General features: G+C 34.0%; 1 protein-coding gene across 1 annotated transcript; it reads left to right on the top strand.

Annotated features, from left to right (window-relative positions):
• Positions 1-443: 443 nt before the first annotated feature.
• Positions 444-17,312, top strand: LOC137400043 (ileal sodium/bile acid cotransporter-like). Its single transcript, XM_068086352.1, has 9 exons — positions 444-724; positions 6,790-6,995; positions 8,187-8,333; positions 11,098-11,269; positions 12,240-12,458; positions 14,245-14,328; positions 14,479-14,626; positions 15,185-15,341; positions 16,739-17,312. Exons 1-9 carry the CDS (start codon positions 508-510, stop codon positions 16,790-16,792), a joined length of 1,404 nt encoding a protein of 467 aa, XP_067942453.1. The 5' UTR covers positions 444-507; the 3' UTR covers positions 16,793-17,312.
• The last annotated feature ends 1,719 nt before the right edge of the window (positions 17,313-19,031 follow it).

Below are 19,031 nucleotides of genomic sequence, written 5' to 3'. Positions count from 1 at the left end.
AACGCCTGTGAGGAGTTGGATTATGCGTTTGGCATAAAAATTGTATATTTTTAGAAACCTGGTATTCCATATCTGATGCTACTTTGAGCAAACTATTTTAGACTTTAGTAAGCGCTTAGGCTTTCTTCATCATTTGCAACAAAAAAAACTTTGTAAATAAAATACTCAAAATAAAATTATTATTAGCAAAACAATCTATTTACAGCATCTATTTTAAATTTATTTTTATATTTACAGTATCTATCTCTGAACAGCCTTTATTATATTCCCTAAACTAGTTTTCTAATCCACCCAAGCTTATGCAAAGGTTGGTTAGTTAGCGGTTTAATTTTGAACCCATGCCAAAACTCTGTCATCAGAAAGTAGGCGGAGCTTCTTGAAATGGTGTTTTGCATGAGCCTGTCTGAAGGTAGCCGTCTACACTCCTATTTAACTGCAGGCACCTTAGTTGCCGCATCTTGCTTTCAAAAACTTGAGTGAGGAGAAACATTTGGGTGCTTACCAGAGATGGAAAGTCTACGAGTCATTTGTTTCTGGCTGATACATCTCAGCATGACCAGCGGGCAACATTTAGAGATTTCACCTATAGCATCAGAATCAACAGAAAGTTTTTTAAAATGGCACACATTGGCGGAAGGGGATTCGCAAACTCTCGACTTTAGATTTGTCAGCTGCTTTAATAATAATACAGAGCCTAGAGATCTCAAGCTACGTCTAAAGGAAGGTAAGCTACCTCTTGTTTGTAAAAGCAAAGTTTGAAAAAAAATTAGTATTGACAAACTCAAAGGCTAGCAAGTTTGACCTCAAATCTTAGCCAAGTCTTAGTCATGAAAAGAAGCAGAAGAATGAACACTTTTTTAATTCCTTTGCTTTGTAATCTGACTCACCTTTCAGCAAATCAAAAACACCTCTAAGATTTTCTTTATGCGTATCTACCAATAAAATAGACTGCATCTTGATGCCTATGCTTTGACAATTGTCTGTGATATCTATGCATAACATCTGCATTTACTTTCATAGTCTAACTTATGCCCCCAAGTCAATTCAAGGCAAGGTAAGCTCATCGTATTGGGACAGAAGTCTGTTTTTGTAGACGCAACTATAAACCTTATGAATAAAGATCAGGTTAATGTGGAGTAATTGTGACATGATGAATGTCAAAAGGAGCAGAGTTACAATTGCAGGGCCACATGATTCACATGTCTATTGTAACCTTTGCATCAGCTAAGTCTCTAACCAAAACCAAAAGAATGGTCAGTTCTCAATGTTGCTAGGCAACCACTTTTGATGAAAATGTCATCTATCGTGAGACATTGCCGCAAGTACAAAGCGAATCTCGTGACGATTCATTGGGGGGCTACAGGTGAATAACATATTTGTTGTGAGTGCTAGTCACGTTACAAACTAAACAAGAGATATCTATGAATGCTTAGAAGAAATGCTTAAGGTGTGGGGTGAAAAAGAAGAGGTAGAAAAACTAGCAGCAAAGGTCAAATAATTCAATAAAAGGGACAAGGAACTCACTTAACACTATGAAGCCTAATAGTAGAGCAGAGAGTTGTCTTTCCAACCTAATCCTATGGCTGAGTAAACTCGACAGCCTAATTCTGCTCTGCTTTTTCAGCACTTAGAGCTTACAAAAGATTACAAAATTTTGGCCAGTTTCAAGCATAATTCTGAGGGTTTAAGTCAACTGGGCTGTTAGTTTATGAGATATTGTCCAAATACTGAAGGCACTTTCAACAAACCGAGAAATAAAAAAATGGTTACGAACAAAACCTTAGATTTTATTAGCTTGATTGAACTTTGTAATAAAACTATTGGTTTTTCTATTTATAACAGATTTCACGCTCCAACAGACCCAGTGTACTACAACCATTATGTTTTTTTTTAAATTCCTCTAAAACACCACTTCTTCCAAAGAGTGTGAAAAATATACTATTCACTTTATATGATTTCTGTTTTTTTATTGTGTTCTACAAGCTTGAAGCTTCAATATGATATTTAAAAAACAGTTTAGTTATAACCAAGTACTTTCACTGTTGGTAAAAAGTTGTTAATAGAGTGTAATCCCAGACTGTCTAGGATTAGGGGACCTGTGTGTATGTCTAGGATTAGGGAACCTGTGTGTATGGCTAGGATTAGGGGACCTGTGTGTATGTCTAGGATTAGGGAACCTGTGTGTATGTCTAGGATTAGGGAACCTGTGTGTATGGCTAGGATTAGGGGACCTGTGTGTATGTCTAGGATTAGGGGACCAATGTGTATGTCTAGAATTAGGGGACCTGTGTGTATGTCTAAGATTAGGGGACCTGTGTGTATGTCTTGGATTAGGGGACCAATGTGTATGTCTAGAATTAGGGGACCTGTGTGTATGTCTAAGATTAGGGGACCTGTGTGTATGTCTTGGATTAGGGGACCTGTGTGTATGTCTAGGATTAGGGAACCTGTGTGTATGTCTAGGATTAGGGGACCTGTGTGTATGTCTTGGATTAGGGAACCTGTGTGTATGTCTAGGATTAGGGGACCTGTGTGTATGTCTTGGATTAGGAGACCTGTGTGTATGTCTTGGATTAGGGGACCTGTGTGTATGTCTAGGATTAGGGGACCTGTGTGTATGTCCTGGATTAGGGGACCTGTGTGTATGTCTTGGATTAGGGGACCTGTGTGTATGTCTAGGATTAGGGAACCTGTGTGTATGTCTAGGATTAGAGGGCCTGTGTGCATGTCTAGGATTAGGGGACCTGTGTGTATGTCTTGGATTAGGGGACCTGTGTGTATGCCTTGAATTAGGGGACCTGTGTGTATGTCTTAGATTAGGGGACCTGTGTGTATGTCTAGGATTAGGGAACCTGTGTGTATGTCCAGAATTAGAGGGCCTGTGTGTATGTCTAGGATTAGAGGATCTGTGTGTATGTCTAGGATTAGGAAACTTGTATGTATGTCTTGGATTAGGGGATCTGTGTTTATGTAATTGTTGCAGAAGGTCAGTTAGACATAAAACTAAAATACGGCAGTAAATGGTAGAGATGGTTGTCCTTGGTAATCACTTTTCCTGAGGTGCTAAGTATTTATTAAGTTTGAAAGCCAAAAGAGAAGAAGCTGCTAATGTAGCAGTAGCTTTTTTCAAACCACAGCAGTTTGATAATGAATGTCATACTGCAGCTTTAATAGGTACTCAGGCTAAGAATACATGCGAATACCTCCTTTACAATGTGTTATGCACTTAGCAAAGAAATTATAGGTTATGCACATTGTCGATTTAATCTCTGGCTGGCTGTTTGTTTACTCAGCCAAAAATATCATACTATGATGAGCAACCTAGTTTAAAAAAACATATTGGTTTATTAAAAAACAACTATTTACTTATCGTATAATGATTTTTTTTAGATATTCTGTTGAATAAAGCTAATTCATCAAGACAGATAAGGAACTACATTCACATCTTCTTTCATCATATCTAGTAGTATCAACCATTTAATTAGTTTTCAAATTTCAAGAAAAATATTCCAATGATTTGCAGGTAAAACTTTTTGCTCAAAGTCAAACCTTATGCTAGTTCCACTAAGAGTTACCTATTCCTGCAGGAAAATATCATCACTAAAGGTTGTCTTGTTTCTGATACTTTTTGCAGCAAACTTAAAGTTCTAATAATAGCTTGCTAATACATTGGGCTTGATGAAAAGCATTACAAATAAGCCCCACACTGCTAGACTTACTACTGATTAGTTTAAAACTATTCCCATGGGTGTCATCAGTGACCGTATTAGTGTCATGTACTAGTCTGTGCAGCTAAGTCTGCCAACCAGAGAAGTGACCGGTGGCTTATAACTACCATGGAACAATGACAAGTGACCTTCAAAAATGCATCAATCGCAATAGATAACCTGCAATGTTTGAGAAACAAGTGCCTATAGTTTGCTCCGAGCATCGCTCATCCATTGATGAGCGTTAAGTGAAACTCAACACTCATCAATAGATCTCACAGATAGTCTATTCTTTTCATAGTGAACTATTGAAATGTCTCTACTAACCAGAGCAAAATGACATAAAGCCTCTACCAGTCAGAAGGCACTAACACAAGGAATACTGCAATCGGGGTCCCATAAAAATTTCTAAACCAATCAGCAAAAAGCCTAATGTCGTCTGTACCAACTTGAAAAGAAACAATTTTCTTCTATTACGCAATAGTAGAACAAATAACAGTGAGTGCATAGAAAAAATGATGCGTTCTTTCAGTTTGAAAATTTGCTTAGGATAGGCCAAAATAACCTAGTCATCCAGTTTGAGGTTCTTAAAGGTGTATTCCTTAGGAAGACTGTGCAGTCTCAAAGTTTTACAGCAGTCCTTGAAGTAAACAGACAATAAACTATTAGCTCCATTAATTTTGTCTTATACAGTGCCACAGCAGTAGTTTGTATAGATTCAGTAGAAAAAAGTTGTTTTGCACTTTTTTCTCAAACGGTTGCAATTACAACTAGTTATGCTACTCGGTAATGAACTTGAGTAGGCATGCAAGAACTCTTATTAGTACATCCCTTGTAATATGTCATTCTGAAAGTTTTACACTTTTTAACAAGCTGAAATGTGGCCTTGCAACTTTAACCCTAGCTAGCGTATTTTGTTTTTCTAGCAGCTATAGAAATACATATTTTATTGATCGTTCATTGCCTGATTGATCATCAGAAATCACAAGTCATAGATACTTCTATGAGCTAGAAGCTTCTCTAAATTAGCACACAACCTCTAAAAGGAAACTAAAATAGCAGTGCTACAGCAATTTCTTATGCTTTTCCTTTTACCAATGCAAGGCAGTACAATGATACCTAAATAAAGCACATAACTAAATACTTGCCTGTTTATTGTTTGAAAGTTTTATGTCATGAACTAGTAACCAATTATTAGGTTTGGTCACTTGCTTTGACTTGCTGAGCACCATACCGCGCCATCTGACAAACATCAGACTGATTGCGTAATGAAAACAGAAAAATGCAAAAACTATTGTGTAATGATGACCTTTGCAAGCGGGTCTCTCCAGGCTGGAATTAGATCTACCACTAAGCTTTACTAGAATTCAATGTAGGCATAAAGTTTAGTGCAAGCCAATGAACTATTTTCACATTGCTAATTAACATTCTTATTTTTCAGAAAGGTGAATATTTATACTTTTAAAATTATGCGAAGGAAACATGAAAAGCTGAATAGCAATTAAATATTCTAGTGGCGGTCAGAAAACTAGGAAATGACTCAATTTTATCTAGTCGTCTCATCATTGCATAATCACTGCTGGGATGAATAATCTTATCAGTATCAGCTTACCTACTAGTGTCAGGCTATCAATACAGACAATATTTTTATAAATGCTTTTTTAACTGCCGTATTCCCAGGCAAGACTTTTCTAAACCCCTGTGGAGGAAGCCTGAATGACAATCATACCATATTCATCAAGTGCAGATATATCAATAGTTCCCTTATGTGCACCTAGTAACTTGTAGTTAGTTTACCTTTCACTCCAACATACTAATCATGGTGAGCTATGGCCACGACATGGTAGTTATTCAAACATTTCAAACATCGAACAACTGAGCCAGGTCTTTTAACGCCAAAATATTAGGCCAATTATGTTTTACTAGTACTCTGGCAGTCTAGTGCATCGTGAGAGATCATCATGTGTAATAACTATGTGCACAATTATTCCTGATGTTTAAAGGTAGTTGAGTAGCTTGAAGCGAGCTTGACAGCGAAACAGATTATTCATGTTTATTTTTCTTTCCAAGCAAATCTTTTTTTAGCGCTCTTTGCGTGCCTCTAGACAAACAGATGGACGAATGAACACGGCTTTTAATATAGTCAAGATTCTTAGCCGAAAAAAATATGAGAAAATTTGCTTGTATCTGAATTTTCTTGTACACATTAATATTAAAGTTAATTTAACTACAGAGTTGTCTATTGCTTTTCAGCTCTTTTGGTGTTCAACAGAAGGGCCACAACGACCAAGTACATGCATCTATTTTTTTCAAAACTCTTGAAGAAGCAGACAACATTCGACAAGCGTAGTTTTATCAAGGAACAGCTGATAACCATTTGTAATGCTTGCTCATAATTATGTAGCTGTTTATCTACTTGACGCTATGGGCAATACATTTTTTGTCCGAAGCTTCAGTAAAACTTAGTCTAAGAGAGCCTAACACAACAAATTTTAGTAAAATGGTTTTTGGTGGATTTTGACTGCACTGAATGTTTGGCAAATTCAACGATAAGAGCTTTATATTTGTTTTGAGCTGCTGTCTGCCAATTTATTAATCACAATAAATTTGGCAGCGTTTGATATTGAAGTAACCAGTTTGTCTTTTTTGTCAGACTTTTAAAACATTACAATTATAGCGCATGAACGTTTTTCTATTTCACCAGCTCGTCAAGCACAAAAACAAACAGTTTTTCAAAAATATGTTATCTATATATATATACATTGTATATGTAGCATGCTAGATCCTAGAAACAACTGAATGACTCTATCAAAGCAATAGCATATGTTACACCTTTACTGCCAGCACTTTACAAATAGAAACTAGAAATGACTAAAATGACAGCGCTCTAAAACTTTATGGAGCAGCAGCAAACTGAAAATTTAAACTTTCTGTTTCTGTCAAATAAGAGTGCTCAACAAAGAATATACTTAACCTATTCAGTTAATTTTTTATACAACCTGACTTAAAAGTGCTAAAATACCTACATCGGCAGCAAGCTTTCAAAGTTTAACAACAATTGCTGGCTTTTGTCTACTTGCAGGCTTAGAGCGAAACTTGGTTTTCCCTTCAACGATTTATAATGTATCTTGCCTTCACAACCAAACATCTACACCTGGTGCAAGAGGAACTATTTATGCCGAGCTGATAGGATTTGTGACCATTGAAATCAAAGATCTCAAAACTAATGACACATACGCTGACTATTCTGTTGGCATCACAAGACCACCAGAGCAGATCCAAGACAAGGTAACTTCTGTAGCAGCAACTGTAGAAATACAGATTTTATGACCTACAATAGTTTTGCAAATTGGAAATTAAAAATTCAAGATTACATGAATGCTTCAGTGAACAATGTAACATTGGAAGTGGAAACAAAAGGCCTATATGAGTGGTATGCCACTGTATTTTTCAATCTTTTCCTTATAGTGGCGTTGTATTCGAGGTGGTGCTCAAATAGAGTATGCTGCTGTATCCTGACATTGTTTTTGGTTACCATGCAAATTGGAAATGGTAAACAAAGTTCTACACACAATTAATTGAATAGGGCGCTACAAAAAATTGAAATTATTAGTAAAAATTTTTTCAATTTTACAAAAGTCATTTTAACTTCTAACCACAAATGACTTCTCTGGAATTATGTAAAAGCACACTTAAATAAAATTTTAAGATTTTAGTTAAAGTCACTTAAGGAGCGATACCAACTGTTTCAACTAAGGTGAATTGTCGGAAGATTTAAGGCTACGTTACTAAATTGGCGCGTATCTACGTCATTTTGTCTTAATCACAATTGCCATTAGAAAACATGTTGATATGAGTATCCTGTTTTGAAGAATGTTTTTAGTAATCTAAGTGATTGATTTTTAACACTTGTTGAATCATTGCATAACATACTTTTAGCAAGCTAACAAATCAAACCCAATCATCTGAGACAGATTAAAATAGGAGATTTTGGCTGATTAGTAGAACGAACTAATAAGAATTTTTTAGAATATCATTCAATTAGATAATTGGCTAAAGGATGCAAATAGCATCTAGTTCCTCTTGCATAAATATATGCAGTGTCCATGTTAAAAAGAATGCCTGCGAGACTCCTTTACGACCATCACACCTGATCTCTAAAGAAAACTCGGTGCATTTGAGTATCCAGAAATGTATATTTGTCTTACTTGCTATATATATGCACATTTATATACAAGTAGGCACAAATGAGCTCTGCCTTCTGTTTGTCTTGGCAAAGTTTTAAGTACCATCAGGGCGGCGAAGGCTCCTCACTCTTCTGACTCAGCTTCAAGGCGGGTGCCGAATCGAGTTGTGCTGAGTTGAGTCGGTGGCCTGGTCATGAGCCGACTGGCTCCCACCACAAAGTAACTATCCTGGTAGTTGTCTACTTTGTGAAACAAACTAATAACTCATAACTCTATTGATCTGTTTTTACAGGTTTATCTCTATGGACTGATGGTACTAATAGTGGCAATCACTTTTTCCTTTGGCATCTCGTTAGACTTACAGAAGGTTAAAAAATATCTGAAGAAGCCAATAGCTCCAGGCATAGGCATGGCATGCCAGTTTGTTCTAATGCCAGTGGTAAAAGAACTTTTTGTGTTCAAGTAATAACCAAACCAAACATGCTTTGAAATATTTTGCTTTTACTAAAAAATATATTGCTTCTTTTGCACCTGGTGTCACTACATTTTTTCTGAGTAGATCTACAAAATATATCACATTCTTGAAAAAAAGTTTCAAGTAAGTTATTTTGGAAATAATTTTTTTATGTTTATGAGAATACAGAGCTAAATGCTGAGATGTATATAACTGAGCAGTACCTTGATAGACAAAAAATAAGAACTTTTAGCTATTTCAAAAAATGTACTTTTATATCCTGTAAACACGGGTGTAATCTTGATTCAATTTCACAGTGTCCGCAATTTTGACCAAAATCAACATATGAAGCTCTGACCTGTGAGTTGGAGGTAATTGCTAATTTATAACCACTAGTACACTGGCAGTCCGTGTGCTATGAGTGAAAGATTATCATGTGGAATAAATATGTACACAATTATTCCTCCATGGGGAAAGATAGTTGAGTGTTTCAGTGTTAGTGGGCATGGCTGGGAATCAAAATTTCTGGGTTTGGTTCCTGTATAGCGCAAAATTTTTTTAGCGTTCTTAGCGTAGATTCAGAAGGATGTATGAATGGACACGGCTCTTATTATAGTAACAGTTTCCACTTAGACAGGCAGGTTTAATCTTAGACTGGAGAATTTTACTTCAGCTTTAGGTTTTGATTATAATTTTGTGGTGTAATAACCGTGGCGTAATGGTTAGCACACTGTATTGAGATGTACCAAGTCAGCAGGTCAGCAGGTCAGCAGGTCAGCAGATCAGTAGGTCAGCAGGTCAGCAGGTCAGCAGGTCTGCAGCTTTAATATCACTATTGGTTGTCCAGTCTTAAATTGATTTTGTGGTAAGGGAGATAACTCTAGCAAAAAATTGAAGCAGGCAATGGGACGCTATGCCAGTACCCTCCCAAAAATTGATGAAATGTCTAATCCAACTTGTCTAATCCTGACGTGAGAGATCTGCCCCGGACGGACCCCTTTTACTTACATGTAACTTCAACCTATGACAAGTGTTCCATTAATCAAAGAATCAGTATCATATTACAAACATTGTGGCCAAAAAAGCAAACTAATTTTTCTTTATGAATGTCTATGCTTGCCAGTTCTACACACCAAACATTTAATATCAACATGAAGATAAAGCATTGCAAAAGCTGAAGAGAAGTGATAAAATCTTCTTTTTAAAAAGGATTGTAACCAATGAGTTAATTAATAATTTAAACAGCTTTGGATGTTTTAGTTTTAAACATCTACAGGGTTAAAGCTCGTTATTTTCTTACAATATAATGAGTACTCCTTGAAGAACCTTCTTTAAAAAACATGTATTAAACTGTCATGTGGCAATTAAGTGAAGGAATTAAAATGCGCCTCTCACACTCATAAACCCTCTTATTTCATCACACAATTTTGAGGTTAATTGAAGTAATTGTGTAGTTACGAACCCGTGAGAATCAATTAAATTTTAACATAAAATAATTAATTTACAAAAAAACGTAAAGATGACTACTATCAGCAATACCAGTTAAAAAATAAATTGTTTAATCTCAGCTAATTTAATACCCTTTAAACTGTGTTCCAATGATTTGTGGGTAAAGTTTGTTGCTCAAAGTCAAACCCTGTGCTAGTTCCACTAAACATTATTGATACCTGTAAGAAAAGATCATTATTCCAAAAAAGACTTGTGATTGGTCAAATTATTCCAGAAAGGGCTGGTGATTGGTCAAAGCATTAAGAAACCTACATTAGCATTTTGTTAACCATAATAATTAATTCTTTTTACGCATCATCAAATGACTAGCTGAGACCATGGCTGTTTTTAAACAATAGTCAAATATGCGTATATGCTTTTACCTGTTACAAAATACCAATGTTTCAAATGACTGGAAATTTGGTATTTCTTTGTAAAAAACCCTGTTTAACAACATACTGTTAGCAAATTGTTTTATCTGAAACCTTGTTCAGATAAAAAACCTGTTTTGCAGACACCTTAACATAACTAGCCTGCCAGTTCTATTCTGACCTACCCAATCCTAAACTTATCTGTCCATCTATCAAATCAAATGATCATATTAAAGGCTCATTTAAGCAAGGATTGTAAGATGATTAAAAAAACTCTCCAATTCCCACGAATGTCTACAAAGCCTCCAGGGCTCAGACAGTCTTCAAATGTGCTGATTAGAGACATAAACTCTTTTTGTGAAGCTTCATCTTAAATGATTTAGACATTCATTTATAGATTTAGACCCTTACATTGCATTATAAATTTCTAATTATTTAGAAAAAACTAAAATAAAGCAAAAAAAGTTTCTACAGTAAATATTACAAAAAATAATTGTTTTTACCCGCAGGTCATGAGTAAATTCACTGAAAGACATAAGTTTAATTAGCAGCTGTTAGGTTTGGTATAAATCTAAATGTATTACAAGCAACTTTGAAAAATTGAGGTCGTAATATTATTGAATACATTATTCTTTTTTACTAAAAATTTGGTTTTTAATGCTACTAGCCTAATAGCATAAACCCTTTTTCCTGTGTACCTCAATTTTTAAAAAACTCATGTCACTTCATTTTGCTAAACATAATACTCAGTACCTTACATTCAAAAGACCGTTCGCTGATCTATGAGCTGCTAATATATGTTCTAATTATTGCGCTATATTTACAGCTTTTGGTTTCATCAAACTATATCACATTATTTTATAAAAGACTCAATTTACAACTTATTATAGATCGGATATCTGATAACTTTGGGAATGACGGCAAATAAATCTTTAAAGCTCGGAATCTTTGCTTCATCAGCTGCTCCTGGAGGAGCGCTGTCAAACATTTGGTGCTTTGTGCTCAATGGAGATCTGGACCTGAGTGTAACAATGACATTTGTAAGCACAATTGCTTCAATAGGTAAGATCATTAAATCTATCAAAAGATATTTGGTTGCTTTTGATTACCATGGTGATCACATTAGTTATGTATACATTTAATAGCTTTTTACCTAATTATAAAACAATCTCTTACACTTTACCACATAAAAATATGTGCAATTGTTGACAGGAGCTTAAAATACTTTCATTATTCCAGTCATTGTTAGTTATTTCAGTGTTCTACTGTAGGCAGGTCCCTTTTGTCATGATCTTCTTTAAATGCATAGCTTAAACACTGTGAGCTTCCTTAGGAGGGTGCAAGGAAACCCGCCTTATTTTTTATTAGCACAAAAACCAATTTAAGGCTGCCTGGCCTTGAATGGCATGCAGCCACCCGACGCATGCTACAAAATTCTAAAAAAGGCATTCTGTAGCAGGTGTCAAACTATTGACCTGCTGCTTGGTGATGTGCAGTCCTAACCACTACATTACAGGTGCTATTAAATTTAGTTTCAAGACTTCATTTAGTTGTTTGAAAACCTCTATTAGGTGAAATGTTGTAATTATATTTTTGCGTTCAATCAGATACCAAATACGCATTAATCAATAAACAAACCAAAATACATGGAGTCAGCTATGAGTACTACTTTGGTTTCCCAATTAGATTCTGAAAATTTAAATGTTTCAAGTGTATAGTTCTACCGTAAATCATCTATTGTTTGCAAATTCTGTTTTTATTTTTATTACTTTAATGGCGATAGGTTTACTTTAAACAAAAATATTTTTCAAAGTTTGTCATGCAAGAAATATAAAAAATGGTTTAGTGTATCACCCTAGCCTATAATTTACAGTCATGCACAATTTCTGAGCTCTAAATAATGGATTTTGTCACATATTTTGCTTGTTTTTTAATAATGGTAGGAGAAGTGGTGTGGTAGCTTTAACGTTTATTATGATTTGCTCAAAAGTGTAAATTAATATTTACTCTATAACAAGATTAAATTTTCTAGGATTTGTCCCACTCTGGATGTACACCTTGGGTCAACACATTATTGAAGACGAGTCTATAACTCTTCCTTTCAGCAGCATGTTTGCTTCTTTGGCACTCATCATAGTTCCGCTGATCATAGGAGTTCTCATCAATTACTTTTTACCAAAAATTGCTAAAATCCTAAACTACATGCAGAAGCCTGTCATACTCATCATCATTCTGTTTGCCGGAGGAATGAGTGAGTTGATATACATGTAATAGTCATTGGAAGTCTGCTAGTCTTTGTAGGCATCGTAGTTGTTAACACCTGTTGTTCTCTTTAGGCATGTTAGTTGTTAGGACTTGTTGCTCTCTTTAGGCATGTTAGTTGTTAGGACCTGTTGCTCTCTTTAGGCATGTTAGTTGTTAGAACCTGTTAGTCTTTTTAAGCATGTTAGTTGCTAGGAACTGTTGGCATCTTTACGCATGTTAGTTGTTAAGAGCCTTTTGGTCTCTTCACATCAACTTCACTTACTTTTAAACTAAATGGTAGAGTCAAAATCTAATTTAAAATTATTTAAACCCTTTAAAAACGAGCACTATTAGTATAGTTTCATGAGTGCTACTTGGAGCTTTAATTAAATAGCACATTAAAACTCTTCTATTTACGATATTTAGGCATGCTAGTTTAGGCATGTTTGTTTAGGCATGCTAGTTTAGACATGCTAGTTTAGGCATGCTGGTTCAGGCATGCTGGTTCAGGCATGCTATTTTAGGCATGCTAATTTAGGCATGCTAGTTTAGGCATGCTAGTTTAGGCATGCTATTTTAGGCATGCTGGTTTAGGCATGCTAGTTTAGGCATACTAGTTTAGGCATACTAGTTTAGGCATGCAATTTAAAAACACTATCAATGAATTTACACCAGCCCTACTCAAGGCTTTACCTAAAGTGTACAGTCATAACCTGTTGCTCATCACAATATTCAGATTGAATAAAAAATGTCAGCGACTTTACGTTAGCTGAACACATCTTTCAACCTTAATATTCAACTTTACAAACTTTACATAAAAGATTAACTTCATAATCTCTCTTTTAGCCAAACGTATTTGTAAAAAGCGGTTTTCTAAGAATTGCCTTTTTGAACAAGAAAATTCATTGTGTCAGCCAAGTTTTAGAACAGTCTGTTTATAGTAGCTTTACAGCAATGTTTTGTTTTGTTGAGAAAGTGGAATAGGATGTATGACTGTTACAATGTTTTTCAGTGTTCCTCCCACTTAAGCATTTACATATACATGTACATACTGTAAATGTTGGACATGCACTCTATGCACTTAAATCATGTTAATATCAATGTGTTAGATAAATATGCTTGTGATGTATTAATAATTAAATGTTCTGCAAGCATATTGGTTAGATTAATATACTGCTATCATAAACACAATACTACTTACCTGATTTTTATAAACATGATTTTAATAAAATTTACTAGTAATTATTAATTTACAAAGGAAGAATATAACATAAGGCAGTAATATTAAGAGATTTAATCTCTTAATATTACCACCTTATGTTATATTCTTCCTTCGTTTTTAATAATAATAGCCAAAACATAGGATTAACTACATATAAGTGTTTCAACCTAACGCTGTCAAACTACAAAATGAGAGCAAAACTTTTAAGGTTTTATTTTAACCAATTTAACAATGATTTTATGTGTATTGGTGCAATACATGATTATCATTTAGTGGTGATGATATGGGATGGCATTAAAAATTATTTGCATCAGGTTGTGGTTGTCTACTCATGCCTGATTACTAAAAGGTGTTCACAAACTTTTTCATCTGAGCTATTTTTTGCGATCAATCAATCAATCAATTAATCTTGAAACATCTTGGCAGTAAGATCACTTACAAAAACAAACAAAACTTTGAATGATAAAAGTTTTTTACACATTCTTATACAAAATGTAAAATTTAGGCTGAGTGACCCTATAATCTATTTGTTTCTTGCAATCTACAATCTCAGCTCGTATATAATTTGCAGGTGTTTGGACCAATCTTTATGCTTTCAAAATGGTACTGCTAGACTGGCAGCTGTCTCTCTGTACTTGTCTGCTGCCATATGTTGGTAAGATTAGATTTGTATTTAAAATGATTCTCTACTTTTTCTATGCGATCTAATTCTGACTCACGAGCTATTAAGTTTGAAGCACAACTCACGTTGAAGTTGTCTTTTCTTCTTGCAAGGGATGAAAACTTGAAATTATGTTTCTTGCAGGAGGCCTGTTGGGGTTTTTCATTGCCTTGATATGCAGACAAGGAAAACCAATAGCTGTCACTATAGGTATAGAGTCAGCAATACAGAATATAAACATAGCAACAATAATACTGAAAACATCGCTGCCTCAGCCTTGGGCAGACATCAGGTCAGCAATTATATCCTTTGTTTAACAAATTAAGTCTGTTGATAGCAAAGATACTTATTTTTTAAAAGCTATATTAATATTGAAACTTATGACATAATTTAAAGAGGCCATATTACAGCTGTCATTAGTACTAGCACTTTGCAAAAAAGTTAAGGAAATTTACAGAAGTCTTTATATAATATATAGTTTCTGTATAATGTATACACATATATATTTTGTTCAGAGAAATAATACCTACAATGAATTACATAAAAAAGAAATTAAATATAATTATATTTGCATGTTTTCATGAAGTCATTTATATATAGTTTATTGTGCAGTTCATAATCATTTTTACAAAAAAATTGTTCCGTTTATGGTGCAACAAAAATTATAAAAAGAGTTATATTGTAATGTAGTGTAATAAACGCAAGAACAAAAGTTTATGCAAGGAAGACTTAAAATCATTAAGCTTAAGTATATATCTGATCTCTTTTGACTAAAGATTTAATCTATGTTTTATTTATTTCCCATTTTAATACTATATTAAATTTGATAATATATTTTATATATTTGCAGTTCAGTGATTCCAATAGTAATGATTGTTTTTACATTCACGCCGTTTCCTATCTTCTGGGCTGTTCAGAGGATATATCTACATTGCCGAAAGAAAACAGAAAAAGAGGAACTGGAGAGTATAGAGGAGATAGAAAACAACAATAGCAAGAGCATCAAAGTAAGTTTTATATCTGTCAAATATAAAAATGAAAGTTTTTAAAAGGAAGTAAAAAACTGAAATCTAACTAATATTTTTTACATCCGAAACTTGTTAATTTTTTTCACATTTGTATTCATTTTTAGAGAACTTGAATAAAAGACTCAATAAACAATTTTTAAATAACTACAAAATTTAAATAATTACAAATAGCATGCAAGCTGCAAACAACAGTTTTCATGTGTAATTGTTTAATGCAATGCTGGTAAAAATGAAATTAAAAAAAACTAATGAGCTACATAAGAATGTAAGATGAAAAAATATTATATGAAGTGATAATTACAACAAATACGAACAAAAGATATTGTGAATGTAAAGAATCTGACTGAGTTACTTTATGTGTTCCACAAGGAAACACACTACTTGAGTGCAGGGCAATAAATATATATTTTACAGCAAACATTCATGCAAGAGTACGGTTTAAATGCAGTGAACTAAAACAATAGTAGTTCACTAGTAGACTACACAATATGAGGTTTTCAGTCGCTCAGCTGCTGGTTACTTCTGCAAACAGCAAAAGGTTTTTTATAGTTCCTGATAGTTGCTTGGGTCCACCCTTTAGTAGCAAGGTCGGTACAGTCGGCCAACTAAAAGTGTTACCAGAAGCCATATCGTCGGCCGAATTGGGTCTTAGCCAGGTCATAGCGTTTATTGCCTCGAGGTCAGTTTCTTTCTCTGACCTCTGACCTGGCCCCTGATAACGATTGAACACCTCACAGATTAATCTTCGATATAAACACTTTTGTGTAAACATATCTCTAGTTGAGTGAGTATACACTGGAGCACTAATCAATTGTTGATTAATGGTAAATGGCTTTAGGCTTTGAGGGTCTGAAGGCTCTGAACTGAACGAGTTTTGAAATTGAACAAGTAACATGACTGTGTGTTAAACACGTTGAATGACTTTTTGTAGCAAAGGCTTTCATTAGAGAGTTGCTGTTGTCGTTTTCTGCTGCTGTTGTCTATTACAGGATCAGAAAAAAATAATTATGTTTACAAAACAGACATAATGGTGTCTCGCTCTCTTCCGAGAGGTACTATCAGGTTCATGAGCCAAAATATGCATAGTCAGCATTTAGTGTGTGACAATACAAAACTATATGTAAACAATTTTAATATGAACATGTTAAAAGTAGACTTACATTCCATTATATTAGCATAAACGCTAATTTTTATAATATGTTTCACCGATAAAGCATACTTTTGCGACGATAATTGTGAAATACAACAGAAAATACTCAGAATGCATCTTAATTAATCTAGTAATTTCTATACTCTGATAATATTAATATTAATTTCTAATAATTGCTAAAACAATTGAAATTGCCTTCTCAGGAACACCTGTTTCCTTGTTACAGCTAAGTGAAGTTCAAGGAGTGGATAACCCCAACATGTCTAAAGAAGAGATATAATCGGCTCTTATCTGTCAAACTGTAATACAAGTATGATAATTTGGTAGCTGGTCATTTCCTTAGATGTTTTACTTATTACTGGCATATGAGACATAAATTACTGCAACATACGCATATTTGAAAGTTATATACATATGTCAACTGCATGGATACATGAATGTTAAAAATTAAATGTTTTTTATAAATAATATTATTTGCATAATTGATGTTATATGTATGATTTAATTGGTTGCTCCTCAAAAAGATTATTATTTTTATATGAATATTATTAATTCAATGTTTCATATAAATTATTTCAATGTATTTTTATTACTCAAAGAATCATTACTCCAAGTGATTAAGTAAGATGGATTGAAAATTTTATTTTCACAGATCTTCTGTTACTTCTGATTTGTCAAGATGCAGTGCAAATGTTTCATTTTTGTAAAAGATGCTATATTTGTGTAACAAAGATGCAAGTATAAAAACACAATTTTTCTAAGTATTATTTATTTCATTTACATTTAATAAAATAATAAAACAATTATTTGTAGTCACTGGTCATAAACAGCAATTCCATGTAGCATTGCAACTAGCGGTGTGGATTGTAAAGAGGTCATGGTACAGTTGTCATTATCACTAACACTTTGCAGAGAGGTCATAGTACAGCTGTCATTATTACTAACACTTTGTAGAGAGGTCATAGTACAACTGTCATTATTGCTAACACTTTGCATAGAGGTCATGGTACAGCTGTCATTATTACTAACACTTTGTAGAGAGGTCATAGCACAGCTGTCATTATTACTAACACTTTGCAGAGAGGTCATAGTACAGCTGTCATTATTACTAACACTTTGTAGAGAGGTCATAGTACAGCTGTCATTATTACTAACACTTTGCAGAGAGGTCATGGTACAGCTGTCATTATTACTAACACTTTGTAGAGAGGTCATGGTACAGTTGTCATTATTGCTAACACTTTACAGAGAGATCATAGGACAGTTGTCATCATTACTAACCCTTTTATGGAGAGGTCAAAGTACAGCTGGCATTATTACTAACACTTTGAAGAGAGGTCATTGTAAAAAATGTCGCTAGTTGACCCCGTGCAAGATCTCATATTTTGTCTCCACAGTATTCCAAACTGTCGCATTTATTTATTGCTTTACAAGGAGACACAACCTTAATAACTTGATAGTGAGAGAACTGCTTTGGTGTTGTCAAAAGGCTAATCTAAAATCATTACACCCTATCATAAACATTGGCAAGTCATTAGATTATGCAATTTCCAGCCGTATAATCTCAGTGCAGATACAGAACAAACAAGGTTGCTGAGGATTATCTTAAATACACTGAATTCCTCCTCTGAAGTGTCATTTACTTAAATTCCTTGTTCTATCTTTTCTTATCCAAGAGGCAATTTGTACCAAAGTGACACTTTCAAGCAGCTGGAATTACACATCTGCGCTAGTCAAAAGCTATGAGCTTTAATTAATATGACAAAGTGTTATGAATTTGATACTTTTACCGAAGTTACACGCTGAGCAAATAAAGATTACATGCAATTATTCCAGCTATAATAAAGCAATTAGTGGTACGAGTATGATAGTCTATGATTGACGCACTTAAAATCAAAATGTTTAATCTTGTAAACAATTTTGGAGACTTTCACATCAGAGTATTGTAGCTGCTCATATCTTCTTATTGGTTTGTTGGTACAAACTCAACTGCTAAACAGTTTTAATTGTGATAGTCAGTCAGGATTGATTTAAAGTAAGTTGTATAGTCTTTAAGCTTGCTCTACTGTTTCTAGGAATAGTTAAACTGCAAACGAATAAAATTTAGGCATTTTTGACTAAAGACTTGTTAAAGCGGAATAGCTTACAAACTTATTTTCCAATTAAGTCACTTTTTCTTTTACTAAAATTGTGTTTACATTTGAAAAACAAGTAAATTCACACTATTGAAATGATGCAACTGAAAAGAATAACATTACAAAGCTAAAATATATAAATATAAATATATCCACATTTATAAAATAGTACATTTATAAAATAAAATATACATAAAATATAAAATAAAATATACAATAAATAACATATATATAAATCTCTCTTTTTTGCTGTCGGTCATTTTGACAGTGACTGTCACATGGTTTAGACTCTATTAGTGACTCTTATGCAGATATGTTTTCTGTCTTCTGTTACACTGTCACACAAAAAGATTATTGAATATATGCAGTACTTATATAAGTATA

The sequence above is a fragment of the Watersipora subatra genome, chromosome 7, assembly GCF_963576615.1.
Source record: "Watersipora subatra chromosome 7, tzWatSuba1.1, whole genome shotgun sequence".
In the NCBI taxonomy this organism is placed as follows: domain Eukaryota; kingdom Metazoa; phylum Bryozoa; class Gymnolaemata; order Cheilostomatida; family Watersiporidae; genus Watersipora; species Watersipora subatra.
Note: the sequence above shows the minus strand (reverse complement) of the source record. Positions and strands in the feature narration are given on the sequence as shown.

What these genes read in the sequence shown, in the direction of transcription:
- LOC137400043 (XM_068086352.1), top strand. Translation starts at nt 508, where the DNA reads ATGGAAAGTCTACGAGTCATTTGTTTCTGGCTGATACATCTCAGCATG. An exon ending in AGTTTGTTCTAATGCCAGTG is followed by an intron (nt 8,334 to 11,097) that starts GTAAAAGAACTT and finishes AACTTATTATAG; the next exon opens with ATCGGATATCTGATAACTTT. An exon ending in TCTGTTTGCCGGAGGAATGA is followed by an intron (nt 12,459 to 14,244) that starts GTGAGTTGATAT and finishes TATAATTTGCAG; the next exon opens with GTGTTTGGACCAATCTTTAT.